This window comes from Papio anubis, chromosome 16, assembly GCF_008728515.1.
Source record: "Papio anubis isolate 15944 chromosome 16, Panubis1.0, whole genome shotgun sequence".
Classification (NCBI taxonomy): Eukaryota; Metazoa; Chordata; class Mammalia; order Primates; family Cercopithecidae; genus Papio; species Papio anubis.
In genome coordinates this window covers 5,849,229-5,869,751 of record NC_044991.1, presented here as the reverse complement: position 1 = coordinate 5,869,751, position 20,523 = coordinate 5,849,229, and the positions used below count along the sequence as shown (strand labels likewise).

General features: G+C 50.3%; 1 protein-coding gene across 5 annotated transcripts in view; it reads left to right on the top strand.

Moving 5' to 3' along the window:
- ARHGAP8 (Rho GTPase activating protein 8) overlaps window positions 1-20,523 on the top strand; it is a 94,210-nt gene that overhangs the window by 52,093 nt on the left and 21,594 nt on the right. For 4 of the 5 annotated variants that reach the window (XM_009217479.3, XM_021921661.2, XM_009217478.4 and 1 more), the window contains 3 exons: window positions 359-445; window positions 7,931-8,029; window positions 11,013-11,123. In XM_009217479.3, coding sequence (XP_009215743.2) covers window positions 359-445; window positions 7,931-8,029; window positions 11,013-11,123 — 297 coding nt within the window. The remainder of the gene's footprint in view (window positions 1-358; window positions 446-7,930; window positions 8,030-11,012; window positions 11,124-20,523) is intronic. The other variant, XM_021921662.2, reaches the window with a different exon arrangement.

The window sequence follows — 20,523 nt, the reverse complement described above, 5'->3', positions numbered from 1 at the left end:
TGGCCGAGAGGCTCTGTGCGGTTTTAATTCTGAGAGCTGTTGCCAGATTGCCCCCAGGTTGTGCTCCAGACCCCCACCCCACCCTGGTGTGAGTGAGTGCCTATAAACAGGGCTCCGACCTGCACGTGTGCCTCTGCGAACTGTAAAGGGCTGCAGGCGTGCCTGGCGGGGGCAGTGGGTGAGGGGTCCTGATTTTCGCTGAGTTTATTTCATTCTTTGTTTGATGCCCTGAAATTGATCCCGTTGAGAGAAGTAACATTCTGAGACTCACAGTGGAGGCAGCTTTTTTTGGGCTATTGGGCGTGGGGTGTTTCTCAGAGCCTGGCAGCCTGAAGTCATCTCCCGTTTCCCTCCCCAGATACAAGAAGAACTTGAAGTCCCTCTACGTGGTGCACCCCACCAGCTTCATCAAGGTCCTGTGGAACATCTTCAAGCCGCTCATCAGGTGTGTGTGACTGTGGGAGAGGATCCCGCTGGGGTTGGAGGTCCCTCAGTGTCCGTGGGAAGGCCTTCCCTATCCACGTGCCATGGAGGGCCTGTCTCCAGGATGCCTGTGGATCTGGGGCTCCCCACCCGCTTGGGGGTCTGCGGGGGGTCACAAGGCCGGCCCAGGTCATGGACAGGAGTGCTGGCCTTTGACACCTGTGGGGTTTGCACCTGGTGTTTAGCCCCCTGCCTTGACCTGAGCCCCCACACTGTGCGACCACCCTCGGGTTCCGTGAATTTCCAGAGGGACTCACAGATCTCAGGAAAGCTGTTAGCTTCACTGGTGTGGTCTGTTACAGAGACAGGGCACAGATTTAAGTCAGCAAAGGTAAAAGGCACACAGGGCTGAGTCCAGGAGGTCCAAGTGCAAGCTCCCAGCTGTTCTTTCCAGGCGGTTTCATACAGACAGTGCTCCACTCTCCCAGCAAGAACGTGTGGAGGAGGAGGGAGCATGGCTGGCCAGGGAAGCTCACCGAGCCTTGGTGCCCAGCGTTTTTGTTGCAGATCAGTCATGTAGGCACGGAGTATCCACCTGGCTGACCTCAGTCACTCGGTCGCCAGCCCCTCCTGAGATGAGATGAATACAGCCCAAGGCCCCCACCCTCAATCACATTTTGGCACAAACTCTGTGGTGTTGGCCCAAGGCCTCCAGTGTACAAAGACATGACCAGGCTGACTCTTCCAAGGGCCGAGAGGTTTCCACCCAGGAGCAGGTCGCCCATGGCCAGGCATCTCTTTGGAATGGGCAGGGCTTGGACACCCCAAGCCTGCTGAGTTAAGCTTTTATTGCATAGCAACCCAAATAAGCGGCCTAAAGAGAGGCAGCCACAGCCCGGAAATGTGGCGACTTCAGTCAGCTTCTTCCATATTTAGGCTTGTTGCTGCTGAAGGATTTCTGCCTCAGTATTGGGAAGCAGGAGCTCAAGGGGCTGGTGAGGGCTGGGGGTCTCTGCCTGGGTCGCTTGGGCGTCCTGTATTTTCTTCCGTTTGGGCTGTATGCATCAGGCACAAACTGTGTGCACGGAGCCACATGACGGGGGTGGGGTGGGGAAGAGGCTGACAGATGTTGTCCTGGCGCGGTGGCTCTGGCCCTGCCTGGGTGACTTCTGCAGGCGAGGGAGGGGCTCAGAGCAGGAGGGCCCCGGTGTGCACCAGATGCGTCAGGATATTCGGGTGAGGTGATTGCCTCTGCGAGGGGGCGGGAGGACTCCTGGAGGGCCTCCCTGGGAAGAAGCCTTTGGGCACAGGGAGGCACATCCCTGGAGGGGTCGTCATTCTTCCCCAGAGGTTCGAATCTCACAGACCTTTGCCAGCTCCCCTCTCAGCTCCTTCCACCTGTTGGAGCCCACCCACGTGGCTCTGAGGCTGCTGCTGACATAGGTCTCTTCCTCACGCCCCACAGACACCGTGCAAGTGGGTGTGACACTCAGTGTAAAGGGAGCACTCGGACAGAGCTGGAATGCCAGCTGGGACCTCGGAGTCCACACTCTCTCCTTCCCATTTCCCATCCATCCCTGGGAAGCATCTTGGCCCCCAAGGAGCATGGACAGCTCAGGCTCTCAGGCACCTGCCTGTCTCCCCACCAGCCAGCTGCCGCCCCAAGGGCTACGCTGCCCCGTCCCACCCTTGTCCCTGTGTCCCTTTGTCTCTTACTGTGACTGGCACTCAGAGGAATATTGGCAAGCACTGGTCCTTGGGGCACATCGGGAGCTACTCTGCAGCCAGACACAGTGGCTCATGCCAGTAATCAAGCACTTTGGGGGGCCAAGGCAGGAGGCTCACTTGAGCCCAGGAGTTTGACCTGGGCAAGAAGGTGAGCCCCACCTCTATAAAAAATTTAAAAATTAGCCAGATGTGGTAGCATGCGCCTGTGGTCCCAGCTACATGGGAGGCTGAAGCAGGAGGATTGCTTGAGCCCAGGATTTCAAGGCTGCAGAAAAAAAAAAAAAGAGAGAGAACTGCCCTTTCAGGCAGCTTGGAGCCTTTCTTTTCTTTCTTTCTTTTTTTTTTTTTTTGAGACAAACTCTTGCTCTTGTCCCCTAGACTGGAGTGCAATGGTGCGATCTTTGCTCACTGCAGCCTCCTCCTCCCGGGTTCAAGCGATTCTCCTGCCTCAGCCTCCCAAGTAGCTGGGATTACAGGCACCTGCCACCATGCCCGGCTAATTTTTGTATTTTTAGCAGAGACTGGGTTTCACCATGTTGGCCAGGCTGGTCTCAAGCTCCTGACCTCAGGTGATCTACCCGCCGCCTCCCAAAGTGCTGGGATTACAGGTATGAGCCACCGCGCCTGGCCTTCTTTTCTTATCAGCTACCAGAGCTGTCATTCCAGGGACTGAATTATGTGGCCCCGAGGCCCACTGGGAGAACTGGCGGAGCAGCAGGCTTGAGTCAGTTCCTGCTTAATCTACGGAGAGATTTTTGTGGCCAAAGAGCTCCTTTCGTGTCACTAGAATTTCCTGACAGTTTTTCTCACCTAGTGGCCTGTGCCGCACACATTCCCCTATCGGAAGGTGAGGTTTTGTTTGTGTTTAACCAGGCCCAGCACCCTTGTGCCCTATGTGACATGTGACATATTTGACATAGCAAAGAAGCTAGTCCTGTCATTTACCTTAGAAAAGTCCTTAGAGGGGCCGGGCGCGGTGGCTCACCCCTTTAATCTCAACACTTTGGGAGGCTGAGGCAGGCGGATCACCTGAGGTAAGTAGTTCAAGACCGGCCTGCTCAACATGGCAAAACCCCGTCTCTACTAAAAATACAAAAAATTAGCCGGGCATGGTGTTGGGCACCTGTAATCCCAGCTACTCGGGAAGCTGAGGCAGGAGAATCACTTGAACCCTGGAGGCAGAGGTTGCAGTGAGCCACGATCGCGCCATTGCACTCCAGCCTGGGCAACAAGAGCTAAATTCCGTCTCGAAAAAGAAAAAAGAAAAATCCTTAGAGGGCAAGGCATGGTGACTCACGCCTGTAATCCCAACACTTTGGGAGGCCAAGGCAAGTGGATCACGTGAGCCCAGGAGTTCAAGACCAGCCTGGATAACATGGTGGAACCTCGCCTCTACAAAACAGACAAAAATCAGCCAGGCGTGGTGGCGCGTACCTTAGTCCCAGCTACTCAGGAGGCTGAGGTGGGAGGATTGCTTGAGTTCAAGAGGCAGAGATTGCAGTGAACTGAGATAGCGCCACTGCACTGCAGCCTGGGTGACAGAGTCCGACTTTGTTGCACTTGGAGCTCTGGAAACCTCTAAGGTTCTTGGGAAAAAAGTTCACCTGCTTGGCCGGGCACCTGTAATCCCAGCACTTTGGGAGGCTGAGATGGGCGGATCACTTGAGGTCGGGAATTCATGGCAAGCCTGACCAACATGGTGAAACCCCATCTCTACTAAAAATCCAAACATCAGCCGGATATGGTGGTGCCTGCCTGTAATCTCACCTACCTGGGAGGCTGAGGCAGGAAAATCACTTGAATCCGGGAGGCAGAGATTGTGGTGAGCTGAGACTGCACCATTGCACTCCAGCCTGGGCAACAAGAGCGAGACTGTCTCAAAAAAAAAAAAAAAAGTTCACCTTCTCCTCTTGTTTTCCACGTGGCAGCCTGGACGGCATGGTGGTGATGGCGTCAGACTGCCTGGGCTTGACTGCTCTGACCCTTGCCATCCATTACCCTCAACAAGAGAGGCAACCCTTCTCTGCCTCAGTTTCCCCATGTGGCTGACAAGGCTACTTAAGTCATTCCATTGTCACAATAATTCACTGACTTAATACATATACAGTGTTTATTTTACTTTTCTTCCTTCCTTCCTTCCTTTTATCTCTCTCTCTTTTTTTCATAGGGTGTTGCTCCATCACCCAGGCTGGAGTGCAGTGGTGCAATCATGGCTCACTGCAGCCTTAACCTCCTGGGCTCAGGTGGTCCTCCTACCTCAGCCTCTCACATAGCCAGGATTACAGGTGCGCACCACTATGCCCAGCTAGTCTAAAACAATTTTTTTGTTGAGACAGGGTCTTGCTATGTTGCCCAGTCTGGACTGGAACTCCTGGCCTCCTTTCTCAGCCTCTCAAAGTGCTGGGATTATAGGAGTAAGCCATGTTGACTGTTTAGAACAGGGCCTGCCAGGCACTAGCAAATACTCAGTGTTAGTTGCTAGTACTGTGTTTTTTGTTTGTTGTCGTCGTTTTGTTTAGTTTCATTGCTTTGAGACAGGGTCTCAGTCTGTTGCCCAGGTTGGAGTGCAGTGGTGCCATCACAGCTCACTGTAGCCTTGAACTCCTGGACTCAGCCTTCCACGTAGCTGGGTCTACAGGCATGCCACTATGCCCAGCTAAATTTTGTATTTTTAGTAGAGACAGGGTTTTGCCATGTTACCCAGGCTCATTTTGAATTCCTTAGCTCAAGCAATCCTTCAGCCTTGGCCTCCCAAAGTGCTAGGATTATAGGCATGAGCCACCTCACCTGGCCCTGTTTTAAAATGTTTTTAAGCTGGCTGGGAGCAGTGGTTCACCCCTTAATCCCAGCACTTTGGGAGGCCGAGGTGGGCAGATTACCTGAGGTCAGGAGTTCGAGACCGACCTGGCCAATATGGCGAAACCCTGTCTCTCTTAAAAATACAAAAAATTAGCAGCGCGTGGTGGCGGGCACCTGTAATCCCAGCTACTCAGCAGGCTGAGCCAGGAGAATCGCTTGAACCCAGGAGACGGAGGTTGCAGTGAGCCGAGATCGTGCCATTGTACTCCAGCCTGGGCAACAAGAGTGAAACTCCTCAAAAAAAGGAAAAAAAACCTTTTTAAACTACCCTTTTGTATTAATTTGATTCCAATATCTTATGCACCTTATGTGCCAGGCACCGCAAAATAGTACTGTGAAATCAGCCACATTTTCCCCATTTCAAAGAAGAAGAGGTTGATTCTCAGAGAGGTTACACCCAGGGTCGCACCAGGAGGAGGGGCGTGGGCTGGGATCCAACCCGAGCCTGTGTGACTCTGCCCCTCATCCTGCCTCGTGCCTGGACATAAGCAGCTACCAGGAGAGGACCACAGGAATTGGGCTGGGACTCTGGAGCCCAGACTGGGCTCCGCTGCCCGTTGCCTGTGAGGTCTTGGGCAGCCACATAATCTCTCTTCCCCAAGTCTTCATTCGTAAATGAAGGAAGTGGAGGACCTCTGAGGCTCTCAAACGCCCACACACAAAAGAGCCCTGGGTCTGGCCCAGACCTCCCGACTCACACCCCCGCAGGTGGTGCCTGTGGCTGCGACTCTAACCAGAACCCCAGTGACTGCCGCCCGCTGTGTTGGGAGTCCCTGGCTGAGCTGGCTTGTGGGCCCTTTCCCGAGAGGGAGAGGCAAGTGGTAGGGCTCTGGCTGCGCCTGCCCCCGAGTCCATGTTCGGCAGAGCCTGGCCTGCAGGAGGGGTCAGGGAGGCTGCAGAGAGGAAGGTGAGGGGCTGGGCAGGGGAGGCCTCCCTGCAGCTCTGAAGCGGGCACCTCTGTCCTTGAGAATGGTTACTGCAGAGGGGCAAGGCTCCCTTGGCCCTTAGTGGGTTCCTTCCGCCCATCACACAGGACGTTGACAGCACTTTACAGCCCCGGGAAGAGCCTCTGGCAGCCTTCCGGCAGAGACCAGACTGTCCCCGAGTCCCGTGGAGTCTAAATGGGCAGGCGGTGAGGACACTCCCGCAGGGGTCCCACCAGCCCCTTCCCCCTGGGGGCTGGGGTGCGAGGACTAAGGCAGGCCCCGCTTTCCTCCCTCCCCTTGTCTTTGGTGTGAGGGGCACACTGCACTTTGGTGACTATTCTGGAGCCCTAGCCGTCAGCCCGGGTTCCCTGGCCTCCTACCTGGCAGCGTCCTTGAATGCAGAAACCTGTCAGTCCCCACCCCACTCCCCCGGCCCCCAGGTCCGATTCTTTCTCGTCCACTAGGGGGAGCCAATACACACAGCTCGGCCTCCCTGGGGCTCCTTTGGGAACCTGGCGCTGGCACTGGGCTGAGCGTTGGGCTGGCGCTGTCCCTTTGGATCCTCCTACCTGTGATGATCTCCGTATTTTTTATTTTTGCAATGGTAACTTGAATTATTTTGATTTCACAAAATAACATTGAAAATACATGAATACTTATTTTAAGACTTTCAAATTGTCATAAAATAACATAAAATATCTTCGGTTTGGCCGAATACATAACTTGCCTTTTCCAGTAACAGTATAATTCTTTACCCACATTAATAGTTGTATATCCTGGCTGGGCACAGTGGCTCATGCCTGTAATCCCAGCACTCTGGGAGGCCGAACTGGCCGGATTATGAGGTCAGGAGTTCAAGATCAGCCTGGCCAACATGGAGAAACCCTGTCTCTACTAAAAATACAAAAATTAGTCAGGAGTGGTGGTGTGCACCTGTAATCCCATCTACTCGGGAGGCTGAGGCAGGAGAATCACTTGAACCCAGGAGTCAGAGGCTGCAGTGAGCCGAGATCACACCACTGCACTCCAGCTTGCGTGACAGAGCGAGACTCCATCTCGGGGGGAGGGGGAAAGTTGTATATCTTAAACATATACAATAAGGAAATAATAGTGTCCTACAAAATAAAACTCAAATGATACATGTATGACAAAAACCAAACCTAGACTGTCATAAAGAAGGGGAGGATTACAGGCTTCTGTATAAAGGCATGCTCACATCTATCTGTCAATGATCCCCACTTTGCAATTCATGCTGAGCCTTGTTACTAATAGCAGTCATCGCAGCAAGCATGTCCACCAGACATCAGGCAGCGGACTAGACGTGCAAATAGCCTTGCATTGTCTTCTGCCCTCACTTAGGAGGAGGAACCCCCACTTTCAGATCCAGGCCCTGAGAGGGAGTGAATTGCCCTGGGGCACAAGGGGAGGGAGGAAACGGAGTTGCTGCGCCAGGCCAGGGCATGTCTGGCCTTCTGGCTGCGCTACGCCCTGGGGTCCCAGAGACTGTCCTGGAGACAAAGCTGGAGAACCTCTTTTATCCCCGTCCTTAGAAGAGGTGGCCAAATGTGAAGCCACCACTGACCCCAAAACCACCAGCAGCTGAGGCTGCCCTGGGGCAGGCGTCAACCTCAGAGGTTGTCTGTGCCAGTGCCTTAGTGCCCCCTGCCTAACCTGCATCCCCCAAGAGCGCTTCTTGGCACTTCCGCACTATCTCCTATATCTATGCAAATTCAGGGCAGATGTAAATTGGAGGCAGATATTTATTTTTATGCAGATGAGCCACTCCAGAGTGTTTGGTGCATTGGAGATCTCGTGAAAGCAAAATAGCTCCCGGCGTGCGCTGCTTGTTCGGGTTTTAAGTCGTGTCAGCGTTTACATTTTCTTAATATGAAAAATGCCTGCGTTGGTCTGCCGCCAGCTCCCCCTCCCTCCCTGCAACCCTCGGCCTCTCTGCTGGCACCTAATGGTTTCTTTATTCTCTTGCTTCTGCTTAGTCACAAGTTTGGGAAAAAAGTCACCTATTTCAACTACCTGAGCGAGCTCCATGAACACCTTAAATATGACCAGCTGATAATCCCTCCCGAAGTTCTGCGGTGAGTGCCGGTTAGACCCCAGAAGCCACATCAGTACCTCTTCATGCTTCCAAAGGGCTTGGTTCGATCCATGAATGTTTAAGGCTTCGTTTCCAAATGTGTGCTTGGCTAGCTTTGGCTCAGAAATCTGCGGCGTCGACAAAGATCTGCAGCTGCTGACTCAGAGAAATGAGATTGCAAAGGTTGTGTGCAGGACGGGCTGTTTACCTCGCCCACCACTGCAGAACTGATTTAAAAAATAAGCCCTAGCCGGGCACTGGCCGTTTGTTGCCTTGGTGTTTACCGTTTTTGCTTTTGAGCAGAAAATTGGGGGAATTTTCCAGGCGTGTGGATAACGCTGTGTACAGAATGAAATGTTCTCAGGGATGTCGCGGGCGCTCTAGGAAACGACCTGTCTGCTGGATGCTGAAAGCTTGATTGGTGTATCCGCTACGAGGCTTAAACGTAGGCCCAGATGAATAGAGGCTGCCCAGGAAGATGCGTGCCATGCAGCCAGTACAGAGTGTGCAGATCCAGCCTGGGTCTCTGGACCCCCAGCCTGGGTTCCCTCTGCCCCTGTCTCCCTCTCTGAGGGGCTCCTTTAAAGGAGTAGGCTCTTGCCAAAGTACATGCAGGTGAAATTGGTAGCTTTGCAGGGGCAATGGAGATAATAACTTCTCTCCAGATGCCAAGTCATGTGGCAGGTGCTGGGATATAGAGGTGTTTAGAGAGTGTGGTCCCTGCTCTCGTGACACGCTCAGGCTAGTGAGGGCCACAAATCAGTGATGACAGGGGCCAGAGGAGGCATTGAACCCAGCTGGGGAGGGGACTGATATGTGGGGGTAATCCAGGAAGACTTCCAGGAGGAGGTGGCTCTTAAAGTGAGTTTCACAGGGACAGTTGGCTAGATCAAGAGGCCAGGGAAGCCCTCCTGCAAACATGTGGGTGAAATATTGGGAGATCTGGAGGCAGCAAGAAGTCCCAAGTGATCAAGCAGAAGTTGGTGAACGTGAAGCTGGAGGTCACCTTGGGCTGGGAGTCCTTGGTGCCGAGCAGAGGAGAGTGAAATGGACCCAGAGGCCATGGGAGGATGATGGGAATCCTTGGTCTGCCGTGGGCCCTGGCAAGACTCCACTCCCAGACCTCACTAGAGTGACCCGGGGAGTCCATGGAGACGGCTCAGAAGATGTATTTTTAGTAGCTCTGTGGTGGAAGTGATTTGATCTGGTGACAAAGGGTAGCTTCACATCCTCCCGCGTGGGAGAGTAATTTGGGGATGAAATGGACGGCATCTGAAACACCCAGCTCCGGCTTCTGAATGGCTACTGGGTGCAATCTAGGGCCTCTGGAATGTGCAGGTGGCTGGCAACACTGAGGGTGCAGGGTCCTGTGAGTCAGAGGGGCAAGGTTTGGGAGAGGGGCGTGGGCTTGGGCATTGGGAGCTCCTGAACTTACTCTGTAGGGAGCCGGTACCCCTGTTCCATAGCCGTGCAGCAGAACCCCAGAGGACACGTCCAATCCTGATGCTTTTAATTGAGCATCTACTAGACTTGGGGGCTAAGTCTGGATTTTATCCACCCCCACACACTTCCTGGTGGGTGCTGCGAGGACCGGAGGCTGAGACCCACTGGCAAAGCAGCAGGGCAGGGCCTTGGGGTCCTGAATCCTGGCTGGCGTCCCAGCTTGTGACCTGAGGCAAGTCCCCAGACCTTGACAAGCCTCAGTTTCCCAATCTGTAAAGTACACAAAATAACCCTTTCATGGTAGGCCCCTCATGAGGGACAAAGACCTCTGGGGAGCCACTCGGGACACAGAGCGCTGTGATTAACTCACAAAGGACAACCCAACCGCACATGGCAGCGGCTCACACCTGCTTGGCTGGCCAGGCTCAGTCCAGTGTGCCGCCTTCTCTGCAGACCTTCCCTGCGTGCCGGGTGCCTCTGCGACGTGTGCCTGCACCGTCTTGTGTCACTGACTGCCTTGCTCCCGAACTGCTGACTAATGATCATGTTCTCCCCCCATCCTGTGGCCAGGTTATTGCTGTATGCACAGTGCCCGGCACATAGTAGGGCCTCAATATGTATTTGCCTGTGTTAAGGGAGGACTGTGTTAAGGGAGGACTGTTACCTGCTGCACAGAGGCTCTTTTCTTTTTTGAGGTAGAGTCTTGCTCTGTCGCCCAGGCTGCAATGGCACGATCTTGGCTCACTGCAACCTGCACCTCCTGGGTTCAAGTGATTCTCCTGCCTCAGCCTCCCAAATAGCTAGGATAACAGGCGTGCACAACCATGCCCAGCTAATTTTTGTAATTTTGGTAGAGACCGGGGTTTCATCATGTTGTCCAGTCTGGTCTTGAACTCCTAACCTCAAGTGAAACGCCTGCCTTGGCCTCCCAAAGTGCGGGATTACAGGCATGAGCCACCGCACCCAGCACAGAGGTTCTTTTTACTGGAAGGCTTTAACATTAAGCTTCCTTCAGAATTTATCCATCCTCTTCAGAGTCCAGCTGTTCATGGCTTTCTTCATTCATTCAACAAATATTTTAATTGAGCATCTACTAGGCAGCAAGCCCTTTCCAGACACTGGGGACAAAGTAATTAACAAAAGGGACAAGTCCCCTTTAGCATTACAAGCCAGTGTTTGTCTTAATTTCAGACACTCAGGAGAGCTGAGGGTGGTCACGCCCACCTCGGGGCTGGCCGCATGGCAAGCGAGTGAGGCCGCTCTACCGGCCAGGGTAGGCCCGCTGGCCAGGGGTCGCAGGAGAGAATGGACACTTGCTGGGGACTAGGCTACTGCCTGTTGCAAGAATAGCCGACAGCAGTGGGGGATTGTGACCGCGTGAATGTGAATGTGTGTGAGCTGGCAGCATGGTGTGTGTGCCCCGAGGGAGGGGACGCCCAGGTGTCCTGCAGGTGTTTGTAGGGTAGCCAGCTCCACCCAGCGCCTCCATGGATGCCAGCTGCCCCTGCCAGGTGAGAGCCCGGCCTCTGTTGTGTCTGCAGGTATGATGAGAAGCTCCAGAGCCTGCACGAGGGCCGGATGCCGCCTCCCACCAAGACGCCGCCCCCGCGGCCCCCGCTGCCCACCCAGCAGTTTGGCGTCAGTCTGCAATAGTAAGTGAGCCAGGGATGTGCCTGCTCCTATGCCCTAGACCCTGGGAGATGTGGGGCGCTTCAGAGTCCAGAGACATTTTCCCCAGACTTTTGTCTCCAGCAGCCAAGCTTAACCCTGCAGGAAAGATAAAGCCTGAGCTCCTCATTGAGGCTGCGGCTTGATGCTTGGTGCCTGGTGGGGGATTGTGTGCTCGCTGCTCTGTGCCTGATGGCGGGGGGCGTGCTCGCTGCTCTGTGCCTGGTGGGGGGACCGGCAGTGGGTAGCGGATGGGAGTCTCTGGGGTTCCCACCCCAGCTTCTGTCACTGCTGCCCTCTGGGCATACACTTCCCACCACCTTCAAGGAGGGCGTGGTCACGGAATGTGCTTAGGTGTGGATGTGGGGCGTGTCGTGCTCGGAAGAAGCTTCCGGAGCCAGTGGGCAGCTGCCTCTCATGGTCACGTACAGGCCTGGGTGAGGCAGAGATGGTGCCTGGTCACTCTGCATCCCTGATCCCCGCATCACCGTGCACCCTGCTAACACCCAGGCTGGACACAGGCATAGAGAAGACAGGCTTGTGCTGGACTCAGCCACTGAGATTTAGGGGTCCTTGTTACTGCAGCATAACCTGTCCTCCCTAATACCCTTTATCAGCCGCATGACCTCAAACTCACCTCTTCTCTCAGCTTATTTCCTTTTTTCTGGTATACAATCTTTTTTGGGCTGGCGGGAGCAGTGTCTTGCTCTGCCTCTCAGGCTGGAGTACAGTAGCTCCATCTCAGCTCACTGCAACCTCCGCCTCCTGGGTTCAAGCTATTCTCCTGCCTCAGCCTCCTGAGTAGCTGGGGTTATAGACGCCTGCCACCATGTCTGGCTATTTTTTTTTGTATTTTTAGTAGAGAGAGTTTGGTCATGTTGCCTGGCTGGTCTCGAACTCCTGACCTCAAGTGATCCACTCACCTTAGCCTCCCAAAGTGCCAGGATTACAGGCGTGAGCCACTGCACCTGACCACCCAGGGTAGATTTTGAAACATTTTGAAAGGTTTTGAGAACTGAGGAGGCTCTGGGTGGCATCTGGGCCAGGGGAGGAGATGCGTCGGTCACCCGCCCTTTCTGAGCCATGTGGGCAAGGGCATTCCTGGGGTTAGAGGGGAGTGGATTCGGCCCTGGGGACTTGCCTGTTTCTTTCTTGGCCGAGAGTGGTGGAGCTAAGGGAGGATAGGGAGGGAGGCAGAGTCATGGACCCCAATGAAGTCCATACCCTCATTCCCAGAACCTGTGATTAGGTCACCTTACGTGGCAAAAGGGGCTTTGCAGAAATGATTAAGTGAAGGATCTTGGGATGGGGGGTTATTCTGGGTTCTCTGGTGGGCCCAAAACAATCGCCAGCATCTTTACAAGAGAGAGGCAGGAGGGTCAGAGTCAGAGGAGATGTGGCAGCAGAAGCAGAGGCCAGAGAGGTGCGGGGCCAGAAGCCAAGGTACTCAGGCACCTCTAGAAACTGAAAAAGGCAAGGAACGCATTCTCCCCGGAGCCTCCAGGTGGAGCACGGTCGGGTCAACCCCTTTTTGACTCCTGACACCTCCAGGATATGAGATAATACATTTGGGTGTTTTGTTTGTTTGTTCGTTTTGCTTTTTTTTTTTTTTTTTGAGACGAGTCTCGGCCTGTCCCCCAGGCTGATGCAGCCTGCAGGACCTCAGTCACTGCAACCTCCTGCTCCCCGAAAGTTCAAGCAATTCTCCTGCCTCAGCCTCCCGCAAGCTGGGATTATATGTCCACTGCCACGCCTGGCTCTTTTTGTATTTTGATAGAGATGGGTTTCCACCATGTTGGCTGTGGCTGGTCTTGAACTCGTGACCTCAGGTGATCCACCTGCCTTGGCCTCCCAAAGTGCCAGGATTACAGGTGTGAGCCACCTCGCCTGGCCCATTTGTGTTGTTTTAAGCCACCGAGTTGACGGTAATTGGTTACTGGGGCCACATGAAAATAAAGCAGGTGAGGCTGAAGCGTGGCTCAAGCCTGTAATCCCAGCACTTTGGGAGGCCGTAGATCCATGATCAAGGTCAGGAGATTGAGACCATCCTGGCTTGTCCCAAACCCCGCTCTACTAAAAAAACAAAAACTAGCCGGGCGGTGGTATGCCAGGATCCAGCAGCAGCGAGGCAGGAGAACCCGGGAGGCAGTGAGCCAGTAGTGAGCTGAGATCCCGCCACTGCACTCTAGCCTGGGCGACAGACCTCGGCTCAAAAAAAAAAAAAAAGAAAATAAAGCAGGTGGTAGTGAGTGGTGGCGGACAGAGTCTAGGGAGGAAGTGTGTCTTGTTTCCAGAACCAGTGAAGGTTGCTTCCAGGGTGCTTGAGCCCAGGAGAGGGCTGGGCCTGGAGTGCAAACGTAGTCTCCACTGCCGAGTCCGCCTGTTTCAGCGCCCCTGCATTCCGCGGCCTCGTTCATGAAACCAAGTCAGATGAACCGGCCCCGCGCCCTGCAGCCGCTTGCGCAGCTGGTGCAAATGCTGAATTTCTAATTGTATTTCATTTTAACCATCACTAGAACCGTCGCAAGTGACTTTGACAGTTGTACTGCACAGCACAGCTCTGTTTCACCCTCGCCTTCCCCAACTAGGCACACGCACAAGGGGTTGCCACTTAGACATTTTATAAGCACTGTGCCAGTAAATGAGCAAGAGAATATATGTTGAAATAGAATATTCGCCCCAAGTATATCTGGAACACATAGTTGACTACCAAATAGTACTTCCTTTTCCTTTTTCAGACTTTGTGAGAATGTGCAGGTATGAACCACTCTTCAGCTCTCACCACCCCTTAGGGGCCGCCCAGGAATGCTGGGCTGGGCAGGCACCTGCAGTGACCTCAGGCTCCTCCTGGGGGCGCTGGTGAAAACTCAGCCCTTGAGCAGGCTGAGCCAGCCGACCAGAATTTTTTTTTTTTTTTTTTTTTTGAGACTTTTTTTTTTTTTTTTTTGAGATGGGAGCACTCCAAATGCCCAGGTTGAGGCAGCAGTGATCTTTGGCTCCCTGCAACCTCTGCCTGGATTTAAGCAATTCTCCTGCCTCAGCTCCCTGGAGTAGCTGGACCTCACAGGCGACGCCACCACACCCAGCTAATTTTGTACTTTAGTATGGGATTCACCATGTTGGCCAGGCTGGTCTCGAACTCCTGACCTCAAGTGATCCACCTGCCTCGGCCTTCTACTGGGATTACAGGTGGAGCCACCACACCTGGCCCAAGCCAGGATTTTCCAGCCATCAGATGACCGCTTTCCCCATGTTCTGAAGTTCGTGTCGCAGCCCATTACTGGGGCTCTGCTGGGCTGATACTGCTTCCTACTGCTTCCATGTGCTCTGACACACAGGGGCCTAGGGGTGGGTCCTTAGCTGGGAGACTCCAGTCATGCCTTTCTCAACTCTTATTTTATTGTTCAGAGTCACTTCTCTCTTCTTATCATCTAACAAAACTTGGAAAGGAAAAACAAAGGTTAGGACACCTGGCTTTGGGAGGCCGAGGCAGGTTGATCACCTGAGGTCAGGAGTTTAAGACCAGCCTGGCCAGTATGGTGAAACCCCGTCTCTACTAAAAATACAAAAAAAAAAAAAAATTTGCCGGGCTTGGTGCCGCACGCCTATAATCCCAGCTACTCGGGAGGCTAAGGCAGGAGAATTGCTTGAACCCGGGAGGCAGAGGTTGCAGTGAGCCGAGACGTTGCCATTGCACTCCAGCCCGGGAGACAGAGAGAGACTCCCTCTTTAAAAAAAAAAGAAAGAAAAACAAAAAGAAAAAACAAGCACAGCTCACAGACTTCAAAAGCCATCTACCTGAGTGAAGTGTGGGAAAATGGTTAGCCATGGCTGTAGGCCTCAACTCCTAGAAGGCCACCAAGAGATACGCTGCATTCTGAGCAGGTGCCTTTCAGAACGTACTAATGCAGGGCCGTTGGCTTTAACTGTCACCTTGCCATAGTCCATCCCTCTCCAGGGCCAGTTGTAACCGTAAAAGTCCAGTCCTTAGCTGCTTTTGGGACAGTGGGCCACACTGCGCGTGCCGCTTGGAGAGAGAATCCGTGCAGTTGCCTCTTTAAATTAATATGTGGTTTCATTGCCAATGATTATAATAAAATGGCAATAAACATTTTAAAGGAAGCACTAGATATGTAATTTATTTGGACTGTGAATGAATGAAAGTCATTAAAATTCATAACTGAATCCTGTTCACAAATGTTAATTTGCCGAGTTAAGTTCAAAAGCATACAGCAGAAAGCTATCACCTTAGAATGAGCTAATTAAGTTAATATATTAAAGGGAAGTCAAAGATTCAAGAGGTCTTTGCTTGCCATCCCTGAAGAGGAAAAATGGAAACCTGAGGCCTGTGTGGGCAGCTGGGGGAGGTGGGCACAGGGCAGAGCTTGAGGTGTCCTTAGGCCTGGGTGGAGCAGGTCATGGCTGAACTCTGGCATTTTTTTTCTTTTTTCTTTTTTTTTGGGAGGGAGTCTCGCTCTGTTGCCCAGGCTGGAGTGCTGCAGCGTGATCTCTGCTCACTGCAAACTCTGCCTCCTGGGTTCAAGCGATTCTCCTGTCTCAGCCTCCCGAGTAACTGGGACTACAGGTGCACGCTACCATGCCCAGCTGTTTTGTATTTTTAGTAGAGATGGGGTTTTGCCATGTTGGCCAGGCTGGTCGCAAACTCCTGACCTCAGGTGATCCACCCTCCTCAGCTTCCCAAAATGCTGGGATTACAAGCATGAGCCACTGCACCTGGCTGTTACTGTTTGTTTGTTTTTTTTTTTTTTTAGGTGGAGTCTTGCTCCATTGCCCAGGCTGGAGTGCAGAGGTGCAATCTGGCTCACTGCAACCTCTGCCTTCCAGTTCAGATGATTCTCCTGCCTCAGCCTCCTGAGTAGCTGGGATTGCAGGTACCTGCCACCATACCCAGCTAATTTTTTTGGTTTGTTTTTTGTTTTTTGAGACAAAGTCTTGCTCTGTCACCCAGGCTGGAGTGCAATGACATGATCTTGGCTCACTGCAACCTCCACGTCCTGCATTCAAGCGATTCTCCTGTCTCACGCTCCCGAGGATATGGGACTACAGGCATGTACCACCACGCCCAGCGAATTTTTTTGTATTTTTAATAGAGACGAGCTTTCACCATATTGGCCAGGCTGGTCTCGAACTCCTGACTTCAGGTAATCCACCCATCTTGGTCTCCCAAAATGCTGGGATTACAGGTATGAGCCACCGAGCCTGGCCTGTTTTTTATTTTTCATCATAGCCATCCTAGTAGGTGTCAAGTGTAGTTCATTATAGCTTTGTTTCACATTTCACTGATGCCTAATGCTGTTAAGCATCTTTTCATGTGCTTATTGGCCCTTTGTTTACCTTCTTTGGAGAAATGTGTATTCACTAGATCCTTTGCCTATTTTTTGTTTGAACTGTCTTTTCATTGTTGTAAAGATTTGTTGATATATGCTAGATCCTAGGCCCTTGTCAGATGTATGGTTTGCCAGTGTTTTCTTCCATCCTATGTGTTGTCTCTACACCTTTTGATGGTATCTTCTGAAGCATAAAAGTTACATTTTGATGAAGTCCAGTTTATCTATTTTTTTCTTTTGTCACTTGTGCTTTTGGTGTTTTATCTAAGAAATCATTGCCAAATCCAAGGCCATGACAATTCATGCGTATGTTTTCTTCCAAGAGTTTTACCATTTAGCTGTTAGATTTGGGTCTTTGATAACGTTTTGAGTAGATTTTTCTATATGTTGTGACGTGAGGTCTGATTTGCTTCTTTGCATGTTGTTACAGCACCATTTTTTGAAAAGACTTTTCCTGGCCAGGCAGGGTGGCTCATGCCTGTAATCCCAGCACTTTGGTAGGCTGAGGCGGGTCGATCACCTGAGGTCAGGAGTTCGAGACCAGCCTGACCAACATGGTGAAACTAATGTCTCTACTAATAATACAAAAAAATTTGCTGGGCGTGGTGGCGGGCTCCTGTAATCCCAGCTACTCGGGGGGCTGAGACAGGAGAATCACTTGAATCTGGGAGGCGGAGGTTGCAGTGAGCCGAGATTGTGCCATTGCACTCCAGCCTGGGTGACAAGAGCAAAACTCCATCTCCGGCCGGGCGCGGTGGCTCAAGCCTGTAATCCCAGCACTTTTGGAGGCCAAGACAGGCGGATCACGAGGTCAGGAGATCGAGACCATCTTGGCTAACACGGTGAAACCCCGTCTCTACTAAAAATACAAAAAACTAGCCGGGCGAGGTGGCGGGCGCCTGTAGTCCCAGCTACTCAGGAGGCTGAGGCAGGAGAATGGCGTAAACCCAGGAGGCGGAGCTTGCAGTGAGCTGAGATCCGTCCACTGCACTCCAGCCTGGGCGACACAGCGAGACTCCATCTCAAAAAAAAAAAAAAAAACTCCATCTCCAAAAAAAGAAAAGAAAATACTTTTCTTTTCCCCATTCACTTGTCTTGGTACCTTGTCAAAAACCAGTAAACATGAGAGTTTATTTCTGGGCACTCTAATTCTTGTCTGTTGGTTTGTATGTTTATCTTTATGCCAGCGCCACACAATCTTGATTACTGTAGCTTTGTAGTAAGTTTTGAAATTGGGAATTGTGAGCCCTCCAACTTTTTTTTCAAGATTGTTTTGGCTATTCTGCATCTCTTTAATTTCCATATTCATTTTAGTATCAGCTTGTTCATTTCTGTAAAAGGCAGCTGGGATTTCAATAGGGCTTGTGCTGTGAGTGTAGACCAATTTTGAGGGTATTGCCATCTTAATAGTAGTCTTCCAATCCATGAACATGGGATGTCTATTTATTTAGGTCTTTTAACTTTTTTTCAATGGCATTTTATAGTTTTCACTGTACCAGGTTTTTGAACTTTTTTGTTAAATTTTTTTTTTTTTTGATTTGTGATGCTATTGTCAATGTAATTTTTTTTTTTTTTTTTTTTTTTTTGAGACAGAGTCTTGCCCTGTTGCCTAGGCTGGAGTGCAGTGGTGCGATCTTGGCTCACTACAACCTCTGCCTCCTGGGTTCAAGTGATTCTCCTGCCTAAGCCTCCCCAGTAGCTGGGACTACAGGTATAGTCACCTGTAGCCACCACACCCAGCTAATTTTGTATTTTTAGTAGAGATGGGGTTTCACCATCTTGGCCAGGCTGGTCTCAAACTCCTGACCTCTGGTGATCTGCCTGCATCGGCCTCCCAAAATGCTGGGATTACAGATGTGAGCCACTACACCTGGCCATCAATGTAATTTTTAATCTATCTTTTTGTTACTGATTGCTAGTTTCTAGAAATACATTTTTAAAATATATTGATCTTGTGTCCTGCAACCCTACTGAACTTGTTTATTAGTTCTAATATTTTTGTGTGTGTGGATTTTTTAGAATTTTCTATATCCAGGATCATGTCATCTGCAAATAGAGATGGCTTTCTTCCTTTTCAACCTAATGCCTTTTATTGCCTAATTATGCCTGACTGTAACCTCCAATACATTGTTGAATAAAAATGATGACAGCAGACATCCTTGTCTTATTCCTGATCTTAAGAATCAGCAGTTAAGCTGGGCTGAGCAGCATGTACCTATAATCCCAGCTATTTGGGAGACTGAGGTGGAAGGATTGCTTGAGGCCATGAGCTCAAGACTAGCATGGGCAACATAGCAAGACTCTGTGTCTATTAAAAAACAACAACAACAAAAAAAGAATCAACAGTTAGTCCTTCACTACTAAGTATAATGTTAGCTGTGTGCTTTTCATAGATGCCCTTTATCAGGTTAAGAAACATCTTTTTGGCTGGGCGCGGTGGCACACGCCTGTAATCCCAGCACTTTGGGAGGCTGAGGTGGGCGGATCACGAGGTCAGGAGATCGAGACCATCCTGGCTAGCACGGTGAAACCCCGTCTCTACTAAAAAATACAAAAAATTAGCCAGGTGTGGTGGCGGGCACCTGTAGTCCCAGTTACTCGGGAGGCTGAGGCAGGAGAATGGTGTGAACCCAGGGGGCGGAGCTTGCAGTGAGCTGAGATCCGGCCACTGCACTGCAGCCTGGGAGACAGAGAGAGACTCTGCCTCAAAAAAAAAAAAAAGAGAACTTTTTTCTTTTCTTTCTTTTTTTTTTTTTTTTTTTAGTTTTTATTTATTTGTTTATTTATTTTGAGATAGAGTCTCCCTCTGTGGCCTAGGCTGGAGTGCAGTGGTGCAATTATATAGATCAGTGCAACCTCAAACTCCTGGGCTGCAGTGATTCTCCTGTGTCAGTTTCCCAAGTAGCTGGTACTATAGGTATATACCACCACACCTGGTTAATTTTTACATTTGTTTTGTAGAGACAGGGTCTCATTATGTTGCCCAGGCTGGGAACATCATTTCTGTTTCTAGTTTGTTGAGTGGTTGGTTTGTTTGTTCATGTAAAGGTGTTAGGTTTTGTCAAATGCTTTTCATCACCGTTGAGATAATCACATGGCTTTTGTCCTTTATATTATTGATATGGTATATTATATTGATTGATTTTTATATGTTGAATAAACCTTGTATTCCTGGGATAAATAATTTGTGTTCATGGTGTATAATATTTTTCATGTATTACTGGATTTGCTTTGCTTGTATTTTGTTGAGGATTTTGTATTTATAAGAAATATTCGTTTGTCATTTTCTTGTCTTATGATATCTTTGTCTGGTTTTGGTGATACTGGCCTTAGAATGAGTTGGGAAGTGTTTCCTCCTCTTCTATTTTTTGGAAGAATTTGCACTATATTAGAGTTAATTTGTTAAACATTTGACAGAATTCACCACTGAAGCTATCTGATCTTAGGCTTTACTTTGTGGGAAGTTTTAAAATTACTAATGTAACCTCTTTGCTTGTTGTATTTATTCATATTTTATATTTCTTCTTGAGTCAATTTTGATAGTTTGTGTCTTTCCAGGAATTTGTTCATTTCCTCTAGGTTTTCTAATTAGTTGGCGTGTAATTGTTTATAGTACTTCTTCATAATCCTTTTATTTGTATAATGTCACTAGTAATGTTTCCTCTTTCATTCCTGATTTTAGTAATTTGAATCTTCACCCTTTTTTTTCTTGGTCAGTCTAGCTAAAAACTTGTCAATTTGTTGATCTTTTCAAGGAGGCAACTTTTGGTTTTGATGGTGTTCTCTATTATTTTCCTATTTTCTATTTATTTCTACTCTAATCTCTACTGTTTTCTTCCTTCTGCCTGTGTCAGATTTAGTTCATTTTCTTTTTCCAGTTTTTTAAGGTGCAATGTTTATTATTTTGGAATCTTTCTTTTTGCAATGTAAGCATTTATGGCTATAAGTTTCTCTCTTTAAGTCCTGCAATAGGTATATCTGTTAGTGTATTATTTCCACCATTTTAATCTTAAAATATTTTCTAATTTCTCTTGTA